Raw genomic sequence first — 17273 nt, 5'->3', positions numbered from 1 at the left:
GGCCTTGTTTCATGCTGGCTGTGGTGAGAGACACTAAAGCCATTACTCACAGTGCAGGCATGTCCAGAATGTATTCTTAGCCCCTGTCTTCCTATCAGTCACTACATAAAGGTTGGAGGGTCAAAAAATAAAGAGGTAACCAGTCTGCAGGGCTGTCTGCACCACCGCTGTTTACCGGGGAGGGGGTGATATTTAAAACCTGCGAGAGCTTACATATTTACCCCAGTGAGCCTGACTGACTTGCCATTTGGTGGGTGAAGACGCTGGAGACCACTCATAGAGAAGAGGAAGAGAGTTTTTTAGTTGCTACTTTTAAGCTAGTAGGTTGCAGCTTTTACAGATAGAAAACAACCCAGAGAAGAAGAGGAAGACATAGAAAAACAAAAGAACAGTTGAACCCAAGGTTTGAGGATAAAGGCGAGAATAGAGGGGGAGGCACTTGGGGGAGGCAAGAGGTAGCCAGGCTGAGCTGACTTTCCCCCCCGAGGAGGAGTTGCAGTTGCCGGCCAGGGCAGGTCCCAGGGCTGGCAGGGCTGGCCCTACTGCTTCTCCACCTCCATTCCTTCCTCCTCTCACTCCTCTTTCTCCTCCCTTTAACCATCAACCACACTGCTGTGCAGTGATGAACTCTCAGGCTGAGCCCGTGAGAAACACAGGAATGCTTAGAAAATCCTGCCAAATGAACTTTTGTTCCTCAACTGAGGGAAACTCCAGAGGTTGAACCTCCACAGCAGTAGACTGTCACCCTTCTGTCTTGTCTTTCTTTTTCAGTGCACTCACTGGTTGAGTGCACTGAAAGACTGAGGGGATTTTTTATACACTTTTTTCTCTCTATTTTTGCTTTCGTTAACCGCAACAGTGGCGACCTTTTCAGTAGCACGGTGCAAGGACCAGCTCCACTCACCCAAGATGAGCCGCTGGCTGAAATGCACCTCCATGCACTTTGTAGGTATTCATTGTCAGTATTTAAGTTTGTCACTGTGATTTATTGTATTGTTACTCTTTCTTCTGATTTCATGCTTTGTCTACAAATGGATTTACATGAATGTTTTGTGATAACAAAAGAGTACTTGTATATACAGTATATTGTGAGTGCTGTCACATGTCTGTGGTTTAAATATGTTCTTATTGCCTATGTGTGCGATGGTGCTATGTACATACAAATGCTTATCAGTTAGGTTTAAAATGTGTTCTTGTGTGTCTGTTCATTTGACGTCCTGTTTAAGACTCCATACTTAAAGTGTGCCTCCCAGAAGCCCTAAAAGTACTCTGTTCCCATGCTTAACAGCCATCACTCAGGGAGGGGGGATAGTGGAACTGCAGCACAGCACATTCTTGGCTTATTCTGCATTAAGTTGGGTCTATTATTGTACTACAAAAGGACAAATTACATTACTGGTATGTATGTTGTCTTTAAGTCACAAATAGACTTCCTAAGCATATGTCCCTGTTGTATTTATTAGTAAGCCAAAATGACTGGGAACCAAATTATAGTTATGACTTTCTTTTTTTAAATTAAGCAGGTATTTGGACAAATATTTGTTTAACTGTTCGATTTGGTAAATACTGTCAAAAATACTGTGTGTCTGATAGTTCACTTTCCTCATTGTCAGAACACAGACTGGAACAAGTATGATGACCGGCTGATGAAGGCCGTGGAGCGCAGAGAGTTGGACAAGGTGGCTGCTGTTCTCAGCAAGAAGGGCATCATCCCAACCAAGCTCGACGTTGAAGGGCGCTCAGCGTGAGTAAACACGGACACACACACATCTAGAGTATAAAAACATACATAAGCACATACATGTTCAGTGTGTCTACATTGTTTTGTCTTGATTGTTACAAACTATAAATGTTTTAATATTTCGAAATCTAAAAATGCTGAATGTCACAAATTCCAAACATTGTTGTGGTCTTCCCGCAGCACATTCCCACCCCTGTTACTCAGATAAAGCATCCTTAGATGGACATTTCTTTAGAATCTCTTGCGCAAAAACAGTTTTCCCTCTGGCCTAAAAGTCACCCTGCATGACCCAAGATTTCCCTTGGCTGAACTGACCCCCATGCACATTTCAGACTCAAACCTTCACCCAGCTGCTCTGCATCTGGAAGGCATTGCAGATGCATATTATCATGTGTCCATTATTATGTCCTGAAGTGTCTCTTTTGGTGTCCATCTGACTAGAGGTCAGTGTGGGAGCTGGCGTAAAGAATGTTTGTGGCCGCTGAAGGCTGGAGCACATTGGCTGGAGGCTGTTTATGTAGTCCCAACAGGAAATGACTCCCTGTTAGTTCAAATCTGAGCCACTGTGAGGCTTGAAACAGAAAGTAATACATTTTGGCCCAGCTGCAGGCTATTATCAGGATCTATTGATATCTTCAAGAACCTTATTTTGTATGCTAGAATCTTTCTGTGGGAACCTCAGGTTTTGAATCGTGTTTGCTTTGCTAAGAGCTGGATTCACCCCCTTATCAAGTGTCATTACAAGAACAGAAAGATTGAAATAGGTTGAAATGTAAGTTGTGGGTAGAAAAGTAGGTCAATTTAACTGAAACATGAACAAAGCTGATCCAAAACATTTAATTATCTTATACAGATCTCTTTTTATGGTTCTGTTACTTATATATCGGTGAAATGTTGCGTTGAGCTGTTTAAAAAAGCAGTTACCTGGTTATATTGCTAAAAGTAACCAGATTCCAACACAAGTGTTTTGGGAGGCTCGGCGCCCTCCTTTAATCCTAGATATATGAAGAAGTCCCTGGTAGAACTCTGGCCTGTGCCTCAGATTTATTTTCATAAAGGCTTTGTTAGCATAAAACTATGGAGCCACAGAGCGCACAAGCAAAGGTGCAGAGTATTTTAAGCAGTGTGTGAATTATCTTGTGGCACCATTGGACAGACCAATGATTGTATACATGTGTACACACAACCTGATAAATGCCTGGTCTCATAATAAGGTGCTAGAATTTGTCTGAACTAAATCCAGTGACTGTAAGGGTTTTTGTAAACAAAACACATGCACACACATCATTTAGTGTTCCCCTGCAGGGCGGACCACAACTATAAAATCAACACATTGAAAATGTATTAAAAGAGGTCACGCTTTTGCCAAGACTACCCAAAACAAAAGTCAACCGCAAATGCAACTCAGCAAGTCTGCTTTTAGTACAGCGGGCCACACACAGACCAACACGTGTCGTTAGCTAGCTGTCCTCTGCAAAAGCCAACATAGGAATGTTGAGTGGTGATGCTTGTAATCATGGACCTCTGTGGGGAAACTAATTACAAACCGTTAGCCCTAATATATAATTTGGTTTGCCCTGGATTAGCCTCACTGTGTTCAGCTAATGAATTCAGCTCCAACTGCTCTATCGCTGCTTCCAGCTGAGTAAACAGTTTACAAATCGGCCCTGGTATTAACTGGATCCCAGTGAGGTTAGCCCATACATCACACCTGCTCATTCTGTGCAGTGGTGATAGCTAGCTGACAAGGGCTTAGCAGCAAACAGAAGTTCACATCACAGCAAGCCACCGCTCACAAGTCCCTGCAGCAGGAAACTGGCCCTGAGTAGAGGCACTGCTGCGCGCCCATCGCATGTTCAATTCATTGTGCTTTTTTCAAGGCAACTGCAAAACATGCTGTGTTGTAAAAAAAAAAGCTCAGAAAACATGGGTTCATTGAAAGGATTATGGGGATTTATGTTTTCTTTAAAGCTACATTAATGGACTTTAGTTCACTGGGGAGCAGAAGGAGGGGTTGAGTGAATCAATTGCTGGGGCAAGCCAGCTCCATCTCACTTCCATAGAGCTGAATGAACGCTTAAGTTATGCCAGGGCCAGGGGTGAAATGGTGTCCTGTCAGTACTTGTTGGCTAGTTAATTGATTTTGGGTGGGGTCGTTCTTCTTGATAAATGTAGATAAAAAAAAATAAAGAGTGCTTAAGTTAAATATACTTGAGTGGCTGTTAATGTACAATGTGTTGGAAAACATTGTTAAAAATGAATAATGCTGCTTAAAAGTTTATCTTGCAACCAAGCGTTTAGCTTTCCAACTAAGATATTATAAATGTTGTGGCTTCCTACTGGCATGCATCAGAAGACTTGCAGACTTTTTAAAACAATGTGTACCAAAGGTCAAACAAGTGTGACAGAAATAACAGAGTAGGATTTAGAAGTATGAGAAGCTCCAACAGTCACAGTATTGAACTGTTTTGCCTTTAGAGACACACTTAACCATTCACTGTATATGGTTCAGCCACCAGCACATACTCTCTAGTTTACTCTTCCCTGTACGCTCTCTAAATATAGCAACCGTTTCCTGTAGTCTGTCAACCTGAAAGTCGCCCAAGGAGCAGGTGTGAAGATGAAATTACATTACATGTAGCTGACACTTTTATCCAAAGTGACGAACAATAAGTCCAAGAAAATAAATGTGCTCTGCTTAAGCCCGACTCATTAGTCTCTTACATTTCCTTTCTAAGGATTGTAATGAGGTAAGCAGAATATATCTTCACAGTTCACAACCATCCCTTTTCAGTGTTAAACATCTTGGTAGCTGTGCCACTAACTGTCACAGGGATCATCATTGTTATTCGTCAGAGAGAAAATCCCTTACCCATAGTTCAAGTCTGCCATTATGGGTTTTTAATTCAGGTCAGAGACATTACTCGGTAAAATCCCACTAACTTGGATAGCTCTGCTCGGCTTCCTGTCTGCCGTTTGCTCCGAGAGGTCGGGACCCTCGCTGCTCCCCAGAGGACCGGCATCTCCTGGCCATCAACACTGCTTTTAATACCCGCGGCAGTGTTGAGGTGACAGCCTAGCTGTCTCCTTGGCAGATACCTCGGGGTTAGTGTATAAACAGGTCCATGCAGCTCGATGGGTGACAGACTGAGATTGGTTTACACACAAGTGCTCTGCAGACCTTGATGGTCGGGGGTGGCAGTGCTGCTGTGGGGTGAGTTCAAGAGGGGAAACGGGAATGTTTCCAGGCAAAAGTAATGTTTAAAGTTATTTTGACTAACGCATAGAGAGTATGAAACTCCCTAATTAAGTAAGGACTATGCTAACTTTGTGGCAAATGACTAACAATCAAAACATCCAGGTTAATTTGGCAGCTCGTCTCAAGCATTCACTCAAATGATTTGATCCTCATTGGCACGTAGAGTTTGTCCAGTTCTCATCTTCTTTTGTTAAGGACTTCTTGTCAATGTTGGATTAAGTTTTAAGGCTTAACTGATATGAACACTTTCATTTTGTAATTTTAAAATGTGTCTACGTTTACAAATAGAAACAAACAGGGGTTACAGAAAGGGTGATTAAGACTTGTTCAACCTTTTCATGCAGGTCGTCACTAATTACCATGTGACAGTACTTGGCAATGAAACAAGGAAGCTGATACATTGGCAATGCTGTTTGTGTGTAGCTCCTAGTCGCCTTGGGTTCACAACAGACTCTGAGGTTTCTTGTTATTTGATTCAAGAATGCTGATCTTGCTGATAGCAAGGAGCCAGGCGTCCTTTCCCAGTCCCTCTCTTGTCCTTAAGTTTCACCCTCACCCCCCTTCTCTTTACACCCTATCGCTTTTTCACTTGCCCTTCTTTACTACTTGCTATATACTCATTTCCAACTCCTTCTGTCTGATTTCCTCTCTCATTATTCCTTCATCTACCTTCTTGTTTTGCAGGTTTCATTTGGCTGCAACGCGAGGACACCTGGAGTGTCTTAACCTCATCCTGGGACACAGCGTGGATGTCACTGCGACTGATGCCACGGGTGAGTTCAGGTTTGATGAAAGCAGTAACCTGGAGCTTTAGTTATATACTTTTATGTGTTTTTAATATTTTGTCCATCTCCAAAATGTCAACAAGGATACACTTACGATAATATTAAAACAGTTTGCAGCAACAGCAAAAACATTGGACAGTTTATTTAGACTTGTACCACATACAAAGTCTTAATAGGTGAAAATAAACCACATTGTGCACGTTGTACAACATAGTGTAGACTTAAGGTTATTTCCACATCATCAAATAATAAATTAAGGTAGGTTACGGTACTTGTGCCAGACCCTATTTCCTGTTAAGAGGAGGGAGAGGAGGATGTCATACATAGAACATTGGTGTTATCAGTGGTCTGAGTAGTTGATTCAAAGAAACAGATTGCTGATTAGCATTGTATTCATTAATGGGGATGTGCAATTAGGCTGAATAATGAAAAAGAGACATGCAGTGATCTCATCCCTACTTTCAAAAGGTAGCATTCTGGTCTCATTTTTACACTTTGCCATAACTTTCATGTTGGGAACAGAATATAATTGCATGACATACAAACCAATGATATATTATAAATGAAATGAAATATGTCAATAAGCTCTTCAACATCAACAGTCAGCTAGTGAAGACACAATAAACACGTAGATTGTTATACCAGCAAGTAAACTTTCAGCAAATGAAACAGATCGACCAAAAGAGCCTTTCAGATAAGATATTGGAAATGAACGTGCATGGTTGAGCACCCCTGAAAATGTGACTGGAAATGTGCAAATGGTAATCTAGTGAGAGGGCTCATTTTTGTTGATGAACTATCCAATCCTGGTTTTGGGCACTACTGAGAAATATTATTGTCACAGTGACATGGACTTTAAGTGGACTTTGTTATTCAAAATGATACGAATATATCCAGGCGCATGAAAAGTAATGGGCTTGATGTGCATTTGAATCTGGTACATTATGTATTGTGTATGTCCTGTACATTATTTGTTGTCAATCTGTGCCTGTTAAACGACACACTAGGATCAATACTCGCGGTGTGGGGTTTAACAAACAGCTTGAGACAGTAATGCACTCAATAAACTCATGATGGTTAGGTGTGTGGCATCAGCAGAAAGATTCACACATTGCTTGTTACAAGAAAAATATATTTTAGAAGAACATTGAGTTGTCAAAGTGATACAAGCATGGTCTTACGTGCTGTGTAGCTTTTTGTTTGGGCGATTTCCCACAGTATGGTTATGACTTTAAAGCACCTTTTATGAAGGGTTGTTAAGTGATTGTTTTTTGTACAAATGCTTACAAAACCATCTCCTGATTGTGAATCTATTTCATTTTCTGATTGCTGCATTTATCCCTTTCAGGTAAAAATGCTCTCCATCTGTCATCAAGACATGGACATTCTCTGTGTGTGCAGAAACTCTTGCAGGTAAAGTGCATCTCTAACACTATTTGTACCCGACTAATATATACTTCTGTGAACCAAAACTTGCCAAACTGCACGATATGATCTCATATGTTTGGGATTTTTTGGTTTATAAAGTGTTTGGCTTTATGTTATTTGGTTGTGAGTATGTTCGTCTGTCGGTACGCCTGGAGAAAAGTGTCCTCAAATTTGATCCACCTTGATTTTTTGTTTTGTTTTTGTAGATCAAAGGCAGCTTTGACCTCAAAAAAACTATTTTTGGCCACTTATGCAGACTTATTATGACAATTTATAAAAAATGTAAAAGGGGTTACAATAATGGAAATGTATTGTGGTGGAGAGATTTAGCATCTTTACTGTTTGGCTGAGGCATTTTATCGCAAGGTGGTTATTCTAGCTGGTTCACTTTGCTCCTCATGTTGGTGTGTTGGACTCTACTGTATGTATTCTGCGCAGAGCAGCGTCCCAGTCACTGGCCAGTCAGAGCAGTTTCTCTCTCCGCTCCTTTAAATAATTATTGCCATAGAGCTCTGGCAGCTGAGCCCACTCCGTATCGGTCACCAGTCGGCCCTGTTGAGTCACCGTGCCCCTCTGGGGGATTTATGTGTTTACAATCAGGGGGCTATCTCTGCAATATTGTGCTCTCACAGCGTCCCTGCCCTTTCCCCCACCCACACCTCTCTCTCTCAGGGTGGTGATCTAACGGAGGTCTCTGCTGTTGGCAGGCGGGTTGTCGCTGGTGTTGACAAGCCTGCCCTGCTGCAAACTTGCCGTCCATTCTGGGTGCCGTCATCACACCAGACATAGCAGCTGGACGCCAACACCCTCCACCTCCACTATCTCCCTCAGTCAGCCCGAACCCTCAAGGTGTAGGATGTCCCCCCCCCCTTCGTGCTCCACCGTCAGCTCCCGTTGCTGCTCTACACCCCCCTCCTCTGCGCTTTGTCATTTGAGAGCGCTGCTCAATTTTGGCCCTTGTTGCTGGAGAGAGTTTTTTTTTTTAGGGGAGGCCTGAGCTCCCTGCCAAGCCTACCCAGCAACATGGGGCCCCCGTTAGCATTGAGTCCTCAAGGCTTTCATAGCGGACCCTCATCACTGCAGTCCTACTCTCCTGAATGCCTGGGTAGAGATGTCATAAGCAAATCAGCGCAGCGCCACTTAGCCTAAAGTGACCTGCACACTGTTGCCTCGCAGTCTCCACTGTGAACATTTATTATTTACTTTCACAACTACATTATTGAACAATTATTAAACGCTTTTTTAAAAGAAGTCAACCATGGTCTTCCCTTTTTTTGGAGTAGAGTCTTTCATTCATCTGATCCATATCACTGAAATGATTTTATTGTCAATTAAAATAAGATGTTTTCCTTGTGGTTTGTTTGTCTGGCTGTCAGCAGGGTAGAGGAAAACATGTTTTAGCTTGGTGGAAATGTGTGGCCAGGAAAGATCCCATTACATTTGGGAGGGGAACACAATCACGAGGCAGATACACAAAGTCATTTATTCTATTGAAACAGCCTTGTAAGAGTTCTGGGCTCTCCAACCTCACTTAGTAGTTAAATAGTTTCTAGTTTTTCTAACTTTGAATAAAGGAAATCAGGCCTAGGATCAATGACTCAAAAACAACCAAATCAAGCCAAAATAATTTTCCACTCTGCTTTTGTTGATCTATGGAGTTGGCTAATTAGCTATAATGAAGAGGGCCAACCACTAGTGGATCAACACTATCATATCAAGTAGACTCATTATTTAATTGGATCTCAAAATGTATAATTGGGTCCTTTGTGTGCTTTGAAGAATGGCACCGTGCCTTTTTACTCTACTGTGTGAACATCAATTTTCATGTTCATTTCACTAATCAGCCAATGCTGCCAATGCGTAGGACTATGGATCTTAAATGAATATTGTACTTGATTATTTTACCAATATATATTTTCACTGCTCATGGATCTATACAGTACATGTATCAGCACAAGTAAAATAATTTGCTTCATTTGATTTAGTTGTTCTAACTTTTCTTTGTTATTTTGCAGCACAACAGTCCAGTTGGAAATGTGGACCTACAAGGAAGAACAGCTCTACATGATGCTGGTAAGACTCTACTCTGAAACTGACTGAACTATCATTTACCCCAGTCCTAACTCCACTCTTCAGTTTCTAACTTCACTCTACTACAAATACTACTTTACCTTAGTACTGACTTGAGTCCACTACACTTTTTATTTATCTGTTGCTGCAGAGTTGCTTTACTTTTCAATGCAGGTGCTCTGAAAAAAAGGCTTCCTTAAGGCAACTACAGCAAGAGCCCCTTACAACATCATTTGTTTGTGCTTTTGAAATGACTACGACTAAATTAGAGGGTGCATCTCAATATGCAGAACAGCCTTGAAACAGTACGTGATGTACAGGACTGAGGGACAGTCGGTGAGAGAGAGAGAGAGGCAAACCTGCGTCAAACAGCTGTTTCTATGTGCCTCTCCCTGATTTTCAGTGACTATTGTTAATGCTCTGATTTATACATTAAAATATAATATATGGACTTACTAATGGTAGCTACAGCAGCCTCGTCCTCCTCCCTGTCGCTGCCTATGTTTACCTCATTAACTAGTTTACCTTATTTGACTTACCTTAGTAATGAATATTTAAAATCATTGAAAACCCCGACAGCTCTTTGACTATATTTTCAGCCCCTTAGCCGAGAGGATGTCATGCTCACATGGATGATAATATCTTCCAACTTACACAAAAGGTTCTGGTATAATAATGTGAAAATGTGCTTGTGATGCTTTTCACATTTTCAGCATGTAAACCTGGTCTATGCTGTGGCTCGACCTGATAGATGGATGTATATCTCAGCGATAAATGTGATTGCAGTCGTTTTCACTCTTTTCCCCCACAGTCATGGCTGGCTGCTCCTCCAGTGTGAAACTACTCTGTGACAGCGGCGCTTCTGTGAATGCCACTGATTTTGTGAGCATTGATTTTATTTATTCTTACACTCCACTAATGGCCTCTTCTAAGATGTTCAGTTATCATTGTAGAAAAGAATATTGATCTTGATATTCTCCTTAAAGGCTTTTACCTTTTCATGTAAGGTCAGTTAGACAGGCACAAAAAGCTTTTCACTAAATACGAATTCAGTCAGCTCCAATGAGCACTCTCTATTGTGATCCTTTCTACAAATGGATTTTTTGGATGGCACTGTCATACCTGTGATTTTGTGGATGGGTGTACATGTGTTCATTTCTGCTTGTGTATTTTGTTTTTCTCCAGGATGGCAGGACACCTCTGGTACTGGCAACCCAGATGTGTCATCCACGTATCTGTCAGCTCCTGCTGGAGCGAGGGGCCGACTTCACCACCCGCGACAAACAGAACAAGTAAGAAAGCCCCCCCCCCCCCCCATGGTGGTGTTTGTCTCTGAAGGCTTGGCAAATGACAATTTTAATAATCATTCATGGAGAGTTCCCTGCAGTGACAATCTTTCAAACAATACAAACATTTACAAAGAGTCACACTATTTAGAGCCTTTTCTATAGATTGCAGTAGTGTCATGATTTCATACATTTTAAAACATATGAGTGCCTGAGAATGTCCTAAATGTATCATCAACAATGTGTATGGTATTGTTTCTCATCAGCTTTTTTAACACAAAAACAATTCTTAAAAAATGAATTAGAAAAACAACTCCATGTGGGGACATACAAATAGGGCCCGGCTTTAAATAATTTAAACCAAATAAAAGGTGAATTGTTGTTTTTGCTACATACTTGTTCCATAGCTAGTTTGTGAATGTTTTTCCTCATGAACTCTGTTTGTTGACCCCCTCAGGACTGCGCTGATCCTGGGCTGCGAGTACAGCTGTAAGGATGCAGTGGAGGTGTTGCTGAAGAGCGGCTCTGACGTGAAGGCAGTCGACAGCTTAGGTCACGACGCTTTCCACTACGCTCGCATCAGCAAGAACATGGAGCTTGTTGCGATGGTCAAAGGTTACCTGGACAAATCCACCAGAGGTCAGAGTCAGACAGAAAATAAGAGTATTGGAGCAGTTTGTTTGAAAAAAAACATTTGCATGATTATAGCAAAAAACAGACATCAGACGTGTAGAGCAGAAAGGAAGGTTAACTTCTTAAATTGTAGCCTGTAGATAGGTAGCCCAGGAAGTGCTGTTTTAAAATCCACTGAAGTCGTAATTTTTAAACTAACCTCACCATTTGTTTAATAAAGATAATCTGTATATATTTTCTGTTTATAGTGAAAGGTGATTTTAGATGGAGAGCATAATATCTGCAGTGTTGTACCTTAAGATTACACTTGTGGAAAGATGTGGAAACAATACATACATGCATGCAAAAACAGCTAATACCTTGAGGATGTTTTGCTTTTTAGGTAGAATTTCGAATGATTGTCTTTGCAGATTTTAAATATTGTCGCATTATTCTGTATGGGTTTTTATTTTCATGTCTCTATGTCTTTAGGTGTTTTCAACAATTTTCAGTTTTAATATCTCACAATATTTTGAGCCATAGGATTGACCTTTACAATCATTTCCTGTGACCATATTTTCTGATGCATTTTTTGCCTTCTTGTGTGCATTCCTTATTGTCACACTGCTCTGTAAACATACCTGTTTTTGTCCAATCTTGATAAAACGTAGGAGGAAGTCTGAACTTGCTGTTTTCTTGCTTTCTCCAGATAAGGAGGCTGCAAAGATGGAACAGTGGAAGCGACAGGTAAACCTGCAGCCTTACTGACGCACCATATCCATCAAACCCCACCTTTATCAAAAATCAGCTTTATTCTCTATGCTTTACATATTCTAATCTATAGGACTTATGTCTATGAAGCATGATGAGAATAGCAATAAACTGACGTCTTGTATCCACAGTCTCTTTTGTTAAAAGATGTCAAAGGTCAGGGTTGCTTGCACCCAGAAGCCATTATTGACATTAACACTTTAGAATTCTTTCTTTACAGCATTCAAATGCTTAGACTTCTGGCACCTCGAGATTCTGCATGTTCTTCCACTTTTTCCACATTTTATATAATATTTTTTGTGGCAAATTTGTGAACACAGCCGCTCAGGTATGCATGACTGCCATCTAGTGATTTAAAGTGAGAGTTGTTACTAAGGTGTGTATAGCCTATGGTAATGTTATATCTTTAAAACATGGTCGTTAAAAAGATCCCGTCTCCTCCTCAGCATTCAGTGGAGAAATCAGAGGCAGCTGAGGTTAACCGAAGGGATCAGGTCATACATGTAAGTGCTGTATAACTTCAGCCTCCCAGCCTATTAATCACAATTACTCATTTATTGTTTAAGAATGAGTCATTAGGACATCAATGTCCATAAAGAAGTGATTGATTTCTTATTTTTATGACAGTAATTGGATTTAACTTGGTTCAAATTTGTATGGTTTATGGTTGTGTGTGTGTGTTGGCGTTTGTTCAGGACTTGGAGAGGCAGAACGAGGGCCTGCAGGAGAATCTCAGGAAATACCAACAGGATCAGAGAGCCCTGCTGGATAAGGTCAACATGCTGCAGCAACAGCTCACACAGGTGAAAAAACATGCATGTTTCTCATTTGAATACTGTTTATATCTGTGGGTGGGTAGATCTGAGGGTCCTAAACTAAAGGTCTAGTGAGGTATAATCAAATATACAATATAAAAGCCGAGAAATAGTCGAGCTCTCTTTATTTATTTTCCTCATCATACGTTTTTAATCTCATGTGTTTCTTTTTCAGTGAGCATAATAGATTGCTCAGTAATAGCTGCCAGAATAATATCTAACAACATTCAATTGTATTGGAGTATTGTCGGTTATTAATAACTCAATTGACTGTATTTACAATCTCTTTGTATTCATCTACAGGAAAAGATCACTGTAGGAGACACTCAGAAAGAGGTATGAAGTAAAGCATTTATTGGACATGGTTTGCCTCATTATCAATTGTTTTGTTTCCCTATTGTTTCCTTGGTTACATTTGTTTTAAAGAACATTGACACACATTGTATTGAACGTGTCATTATTATTCAGCCGTAGCAGTCATTAGTGTGGTGTGGAGACAGTGTTAAGTTACTGTATGACCTCTGAGACCTAAACATAAGTGAGTGGTGCTGCATCAACACAGAGCTGTTGGAAGTGAAGGAAAGAAAACGGGAGGTGTCACAGTTTGAATGCAACTCGATTGTTACTTACTTAACTTAATAACATCTTACCGGGTCCACACATTCAGGATAGTAGAAAATAGTCTTCCTAAAACACACTATAAATAAATGATGTTTTCGTCTGGAAGTAAGGCAAAAGAGCTTTAAAATCACAAAAACGTACGAACCTCTCACATATCTTTGTGCATACATATAAATCAGATGCATGCCCTTCTATATATCATGAATAAGATCAATTTTTCCTAAACTGATGAATGATACATGATACAATGATAAGTAAATAAAAGTTAATTTTAAGCTTTTTTACTTATTTCGTAAAGCGTCATTTTGTGTGTTTGCCATCTCTCAATAATTCAATATAATCATTTCTTGATGTGCTTTGTTTTTCCTTCCTCTTGGATCAGAAGGACCAGTTGAAAGTGCTACGTGGTACCAAAGAAAGAGAGGAAGGGGCTCGAGGCCCAGAGACGGTCAAAGTCCAGCTCCGGAGTACTTTGGTCAGTGAATTTATAAACGTGTTCTACTTTGAGCCTTCTTTTCCTCAATATATCAAAATATGATATCATTCAGACTTAAAACATACTGTATGTTTGGTTTAGGTTCTAAAAAGGATAATGACTGTAGTGAACTAGACAGTAGATTTAAAAAAGAAAAGAAAAAATATTTTGTAAGTCTAAAAAGTCTTACAAAATAATATCCGTCTAAAAAGCCCCAAACACTTATATTGAGTATGTGTATCTGTTTGTTTCACAGGGAGATTACTCTGGACAGTCTGTCATCAAAGGTAAGTATTGAGAAACATTTGTTAAGATTATTTCAACGTTCAGCTGCAGAGTATGAGGAAGTTTGAATGTTGTACCCTGTTGTCTTTCAGGTAAAGAAAACATTTTGGTGAAACAAGCTCACAGCCTGGATTCTGATCAGGTACGTGTTTATCTGTGGAACAGTTCCACATGGCTTTCAAACGCTTAAAATGCAGTGTTGAGTTAGGACCTGCATACAAATGAAACTGCTTATACATTGTTCAGATCCTCATTGCCCTAGAGAATTACAACTAAGAAGGCAAAGAAAGCTGAGGAACCTTTTTAACTTTTGAATGAAGGGGCTTAAATAAAAATGACTATTAATGCTGATTTAATATGCATTTCATCTTTCTCTGCAGATGCTCAAGAATGCTCCCATGGCGCGTTCGCTATCCAGATCTTCAGAGAAGGGTCCGTCCACTGTGGGCTGGGCAGTCTCTGGGGAACTGGACGGACTCCTACAAGAACTTGATGAGGTCAAGAAGAGACAGCATGCTTCAGATGAAGATGCGGCACGGCTTCAATCCGCCCTGAACCGTAAAAACCGAGAGTACCAGGAGCTGGTCCAGAGCCGAGACACCATCCAGAAACAGGCCGACCAGCAGGTCCAAGAGCTGGAGGACGCCCTGGGCGACGTCCAGAAGAGGATGCTGGACTCTGAGTGTAAGGTTAAACAGCTGCAGGCCCATGTAGTCGCTGTTAAGGAACACCTGGGGGGCCAGGGGGCCGAAGAGTTGCGCGCCCAGCTCCAGGACATCAAGGCCAAGTATGAAGGAGCTTCCGCCGAAGTGGGTCGCATTCGTAATCGCCTGAAACAGAGCGAGAAGGCCTTGGAGGAGTACAAGAGCAGCGAGAACCAGCTGGCAACAGAGGCAGAAAGTCTGAACCAAGATCTGCAGGCGCTGACTGCAGAAAGAGATGAACTAGCAGAAGCCTTTTTAGAAATGGAAACCAATTTGAAGGAGACCCTGGCTAAACAGGGCCACACGGTACCAGCTGAGAAGTTTGACAACATGAAGAACCTGCTGAGCAACGCAGTCGACGAGAAGGAACGGCAGATCGCCGAGCTGAGGGAGGACTACGATCGCGTGCTGGAGGAAGTGGCAGAGCTCCACCGAAAGCTGGACAGTCCCTCATCCCAGGGAGGAGCGGGGGCTGCTGAGGAGCAGCAGAGGATCCTGAAGGCTCTCGAAGAGCAGAATGCTTCTCTGAAAAGGAAACTGGTGGACGTGACTACCAGGAGCCAGTCTCTCATTCTGGAGGTGGAGGAGAGTGAGGAGGAGAGGGATATACTACGAGAGCAGCTGGACGAGCTCAACAGTAGGATGGAGAGCGACTTCGTACCCATGACGATGCACGATGAAGCCCGGGGGAACATGGTGACAGCTTTGGAGGAGTTAGAGGACAAACTGGTAGAAGCCAGCGAACGTTACGGAAAAGCAGAGGCGCAAGTCCAGCAGCTTCAGAGCGAGAGGATAGCGCTGCAGGAGACAGCCGTGAGCAGTGTGCAGAGCGCCAGCGAGAGACACCAAGGTGAGATGGACGCTCTGAGGTCTCAGAACGCCGACATGATGAAGAAACTTGAAGCTTTGCAGAGCAGATGTGAAGACAGAGATAAAGAGTGTGTGCAGCTGAGCACGCAGAGCCAGACTCTGAAACGGAGCTTGGAGGGAGAGTACGTTCCCAGGCAGCAGCACGAGCAAGTGAAGATGGAGTTGAGCTCCACCTTGGAGAGAGCCAAAGCTGAGATATTGAAGTTGGAGACCAAGGGAAAAGAAAGTGCAGAAGAATTAAAGAATATGAAAGAAGGAAACGATAAGTCGAAAGAAAAGTTGGACAAAGCCCTGTTGGAGATGAAAAAAGAATATATAAGTGTAAAAGAACACAAAGCTATCGCAGACAAGCTGAATGCTGCAATTGTGGAGGCAGAGAACAAAGCTAACGAAGTGTCAGGGAGGTATGTGTCCGCTCAGGAGGAAACCATCAAGCTCACCCAAGAACTGGAGGCGCAGAAGAAAGAACTCGATACCATTCAGGAGGCTATTCTGTCAAAGTTCATCCCACTGACGGCGGCGGAGGAGAAGGAACACTCTCACAGTGCCAAGGTGAAGGAGTTGACAGTGAAGCTGTCGGAAATAGAAGAGAAGTATAACAAGGAGAGGTCTGTCAATGAGGGCAACCAACAGGAGAAAGACAAACTAAAGGTTGAGAGTGAATCTGTCCAACAGAGACTAGACTCTGCCAGTGAAAAGCACAAGAATGTGGAGAAAGAGTTCAAGGGTAACATTGAGGAATTAACTCAGAAGTTGGCCAGCTTGGAGCGGCAGCACAAGGAGGCAACGCTTCAGAAGGCTGATCTTCAAGAGCAGAAGGCCCTGAGCAAGGCTCAGATCCAGAACCTCCAGGAGCGTCTGAAAGCAGAGTTAACTCGGATAGCAACATACGACACGGAGCTTAAAGCCCTCCATGACGCCATGCAGCACGCACAGGCCGACTGCAAGAAAGCCAGAGAGGCTCAGCAGGAGGAGGCCCAGAGGGTGGGCGCCTTGCAGAGAGAGGTTCAGGAACGCCGCGGGGATCAAGCGTCTCTGCTGCATCATCAAGCCGAGGCCCAGGATGCCCTGCAGGCCGAAGTCACCCAGCTTCGATTGGCTCTCCGTGAAGAGGAGGAGAACAACGCCCAGAGAGCCGAAGATGTGTCTGCCCTGCAATCTGAGCTCCTGCAGGCCACACAGGCTCTGGAGAATCACCGCTACAAAGAAGACCAAATCAACCAGCTGAAGAAGGAGAAGCAGCAGCTGGAGGAGCAGGCCAACGCCCTGAGCAGCAAACTACTGAGCTCCACAGAGGGGGGAGACGAGGCGCGCAGAGAGGCCCAGCACGCCAGGGAGGGGGAGGGCAGGGCCCGCACAGAGATGGAGGAGGTCACGGAGAAGGGACGCGTCATCGAGAGGGAAGTGAGGGAGCTGAAGGAACGATACGAGGAGTCGCTCGGCACCATCTGTGATCTAAAGAAGAGGATTCAGACGTCAGCGCAGCAGACTGAAGCCAAAGACAGGAAGGTAGTAAACACCTGTCATAGTTTTATTTTTGCAGGCATTATG

At 42.5% G+C, this 17273-nt stretch overlaps 1 protein-coding gene across 6 annotated transcripts in view; it reads left to right on the top strand.

The window, feature by feature from the left end:
- The window catches only part of uacab (uveal autoantigen with coiled-coil domains and ankyrin repeats b), a 52361-nt gene that overhangs the window by 20149 nt on the left and 14939 nt on the right, over positions 1 to 17273 (top strand). For 2 of the 6 annotated variants that reach the window (XR_004569462.1, XM_034221152.1), the window contains exons 2-17: positions 860 to 945; positions 1614 to 1744; positions 5685 to 5773; positions 7134 to 7198; positions 9229 to 9286; positions 10095 to 10165; positions 10469 to 10575; positions 11027 to 11208; positions 11891 to 11928; positions 12399 to 12455; positions 12648 to 12755; positions 13071 to 13103; positions 13771 to 13863; positions 14120 to 14150; positions 14241 to 14290; positions 14529 to 17231. Coding sequence is in view for 5 of the 6 variants with exons in the window: in XM_034221152.1 (XP_034077043.1) it covers positions 860 to 945; positions 1614 to 1744; positions 5685 to 5773; positions 7134 to 7198; positions 9229 to 9286; positions 10095 to 10165; positions 10469 to 10575; positions 11027 to 11208; positions 11891 to 11928; positions 12399 to 12455; positions 12648 to 12755; positions 13071 to 13103; positions 13771 to 13863; positions 14120 to 14150; positions 14241 to 14290; positions 14529 to 17231 (3902 nt within the window). In the remaining variant the exon portion in view is untranslated. Of the gene's footprint in view, positions 1 to 149; positions 950 to 1613; positions 1745 to 5684; positions 5774 to 7133; positions 7199 to 9228; positions 9287 to 10094; positions 10166 to 10468; positions 10576 to 11026; positions 11209 to 11890; positions 11929 to 12398; positions 12456 to 12647; positions 12756 to 13070; positions 13104 to 13770; positions 13864 to 14119; positions 14151 to 14240; positions 14291 to 14528; positions 17232 to 17273 lie in introns of those variants that run through there. The other 4 variants (XM_034221154.1, XM_034221157.1, XM_034221153.1 and 1 more) reach the window with 4 other exon arrangements.

This window comes from Gymnodraco acuticeps, unplaced genomic scaffold (assembly GCF_902827175.1).
Source record: "Gymnodraco acuticeps unplaced genomic scaffold, fGymAcu1.1, whole genome shotgun sequence".
NCBI classification, from domain to species: Eukaryota; Metazoa; Chordata; class Actinopteri; order Perciformes; family Bathydraconidae; genus Gymnodraco; species Gymnodraco acuticeps.
This window is presented reverse-complemented; position numbering and strand designations above follow the sequence as displayed.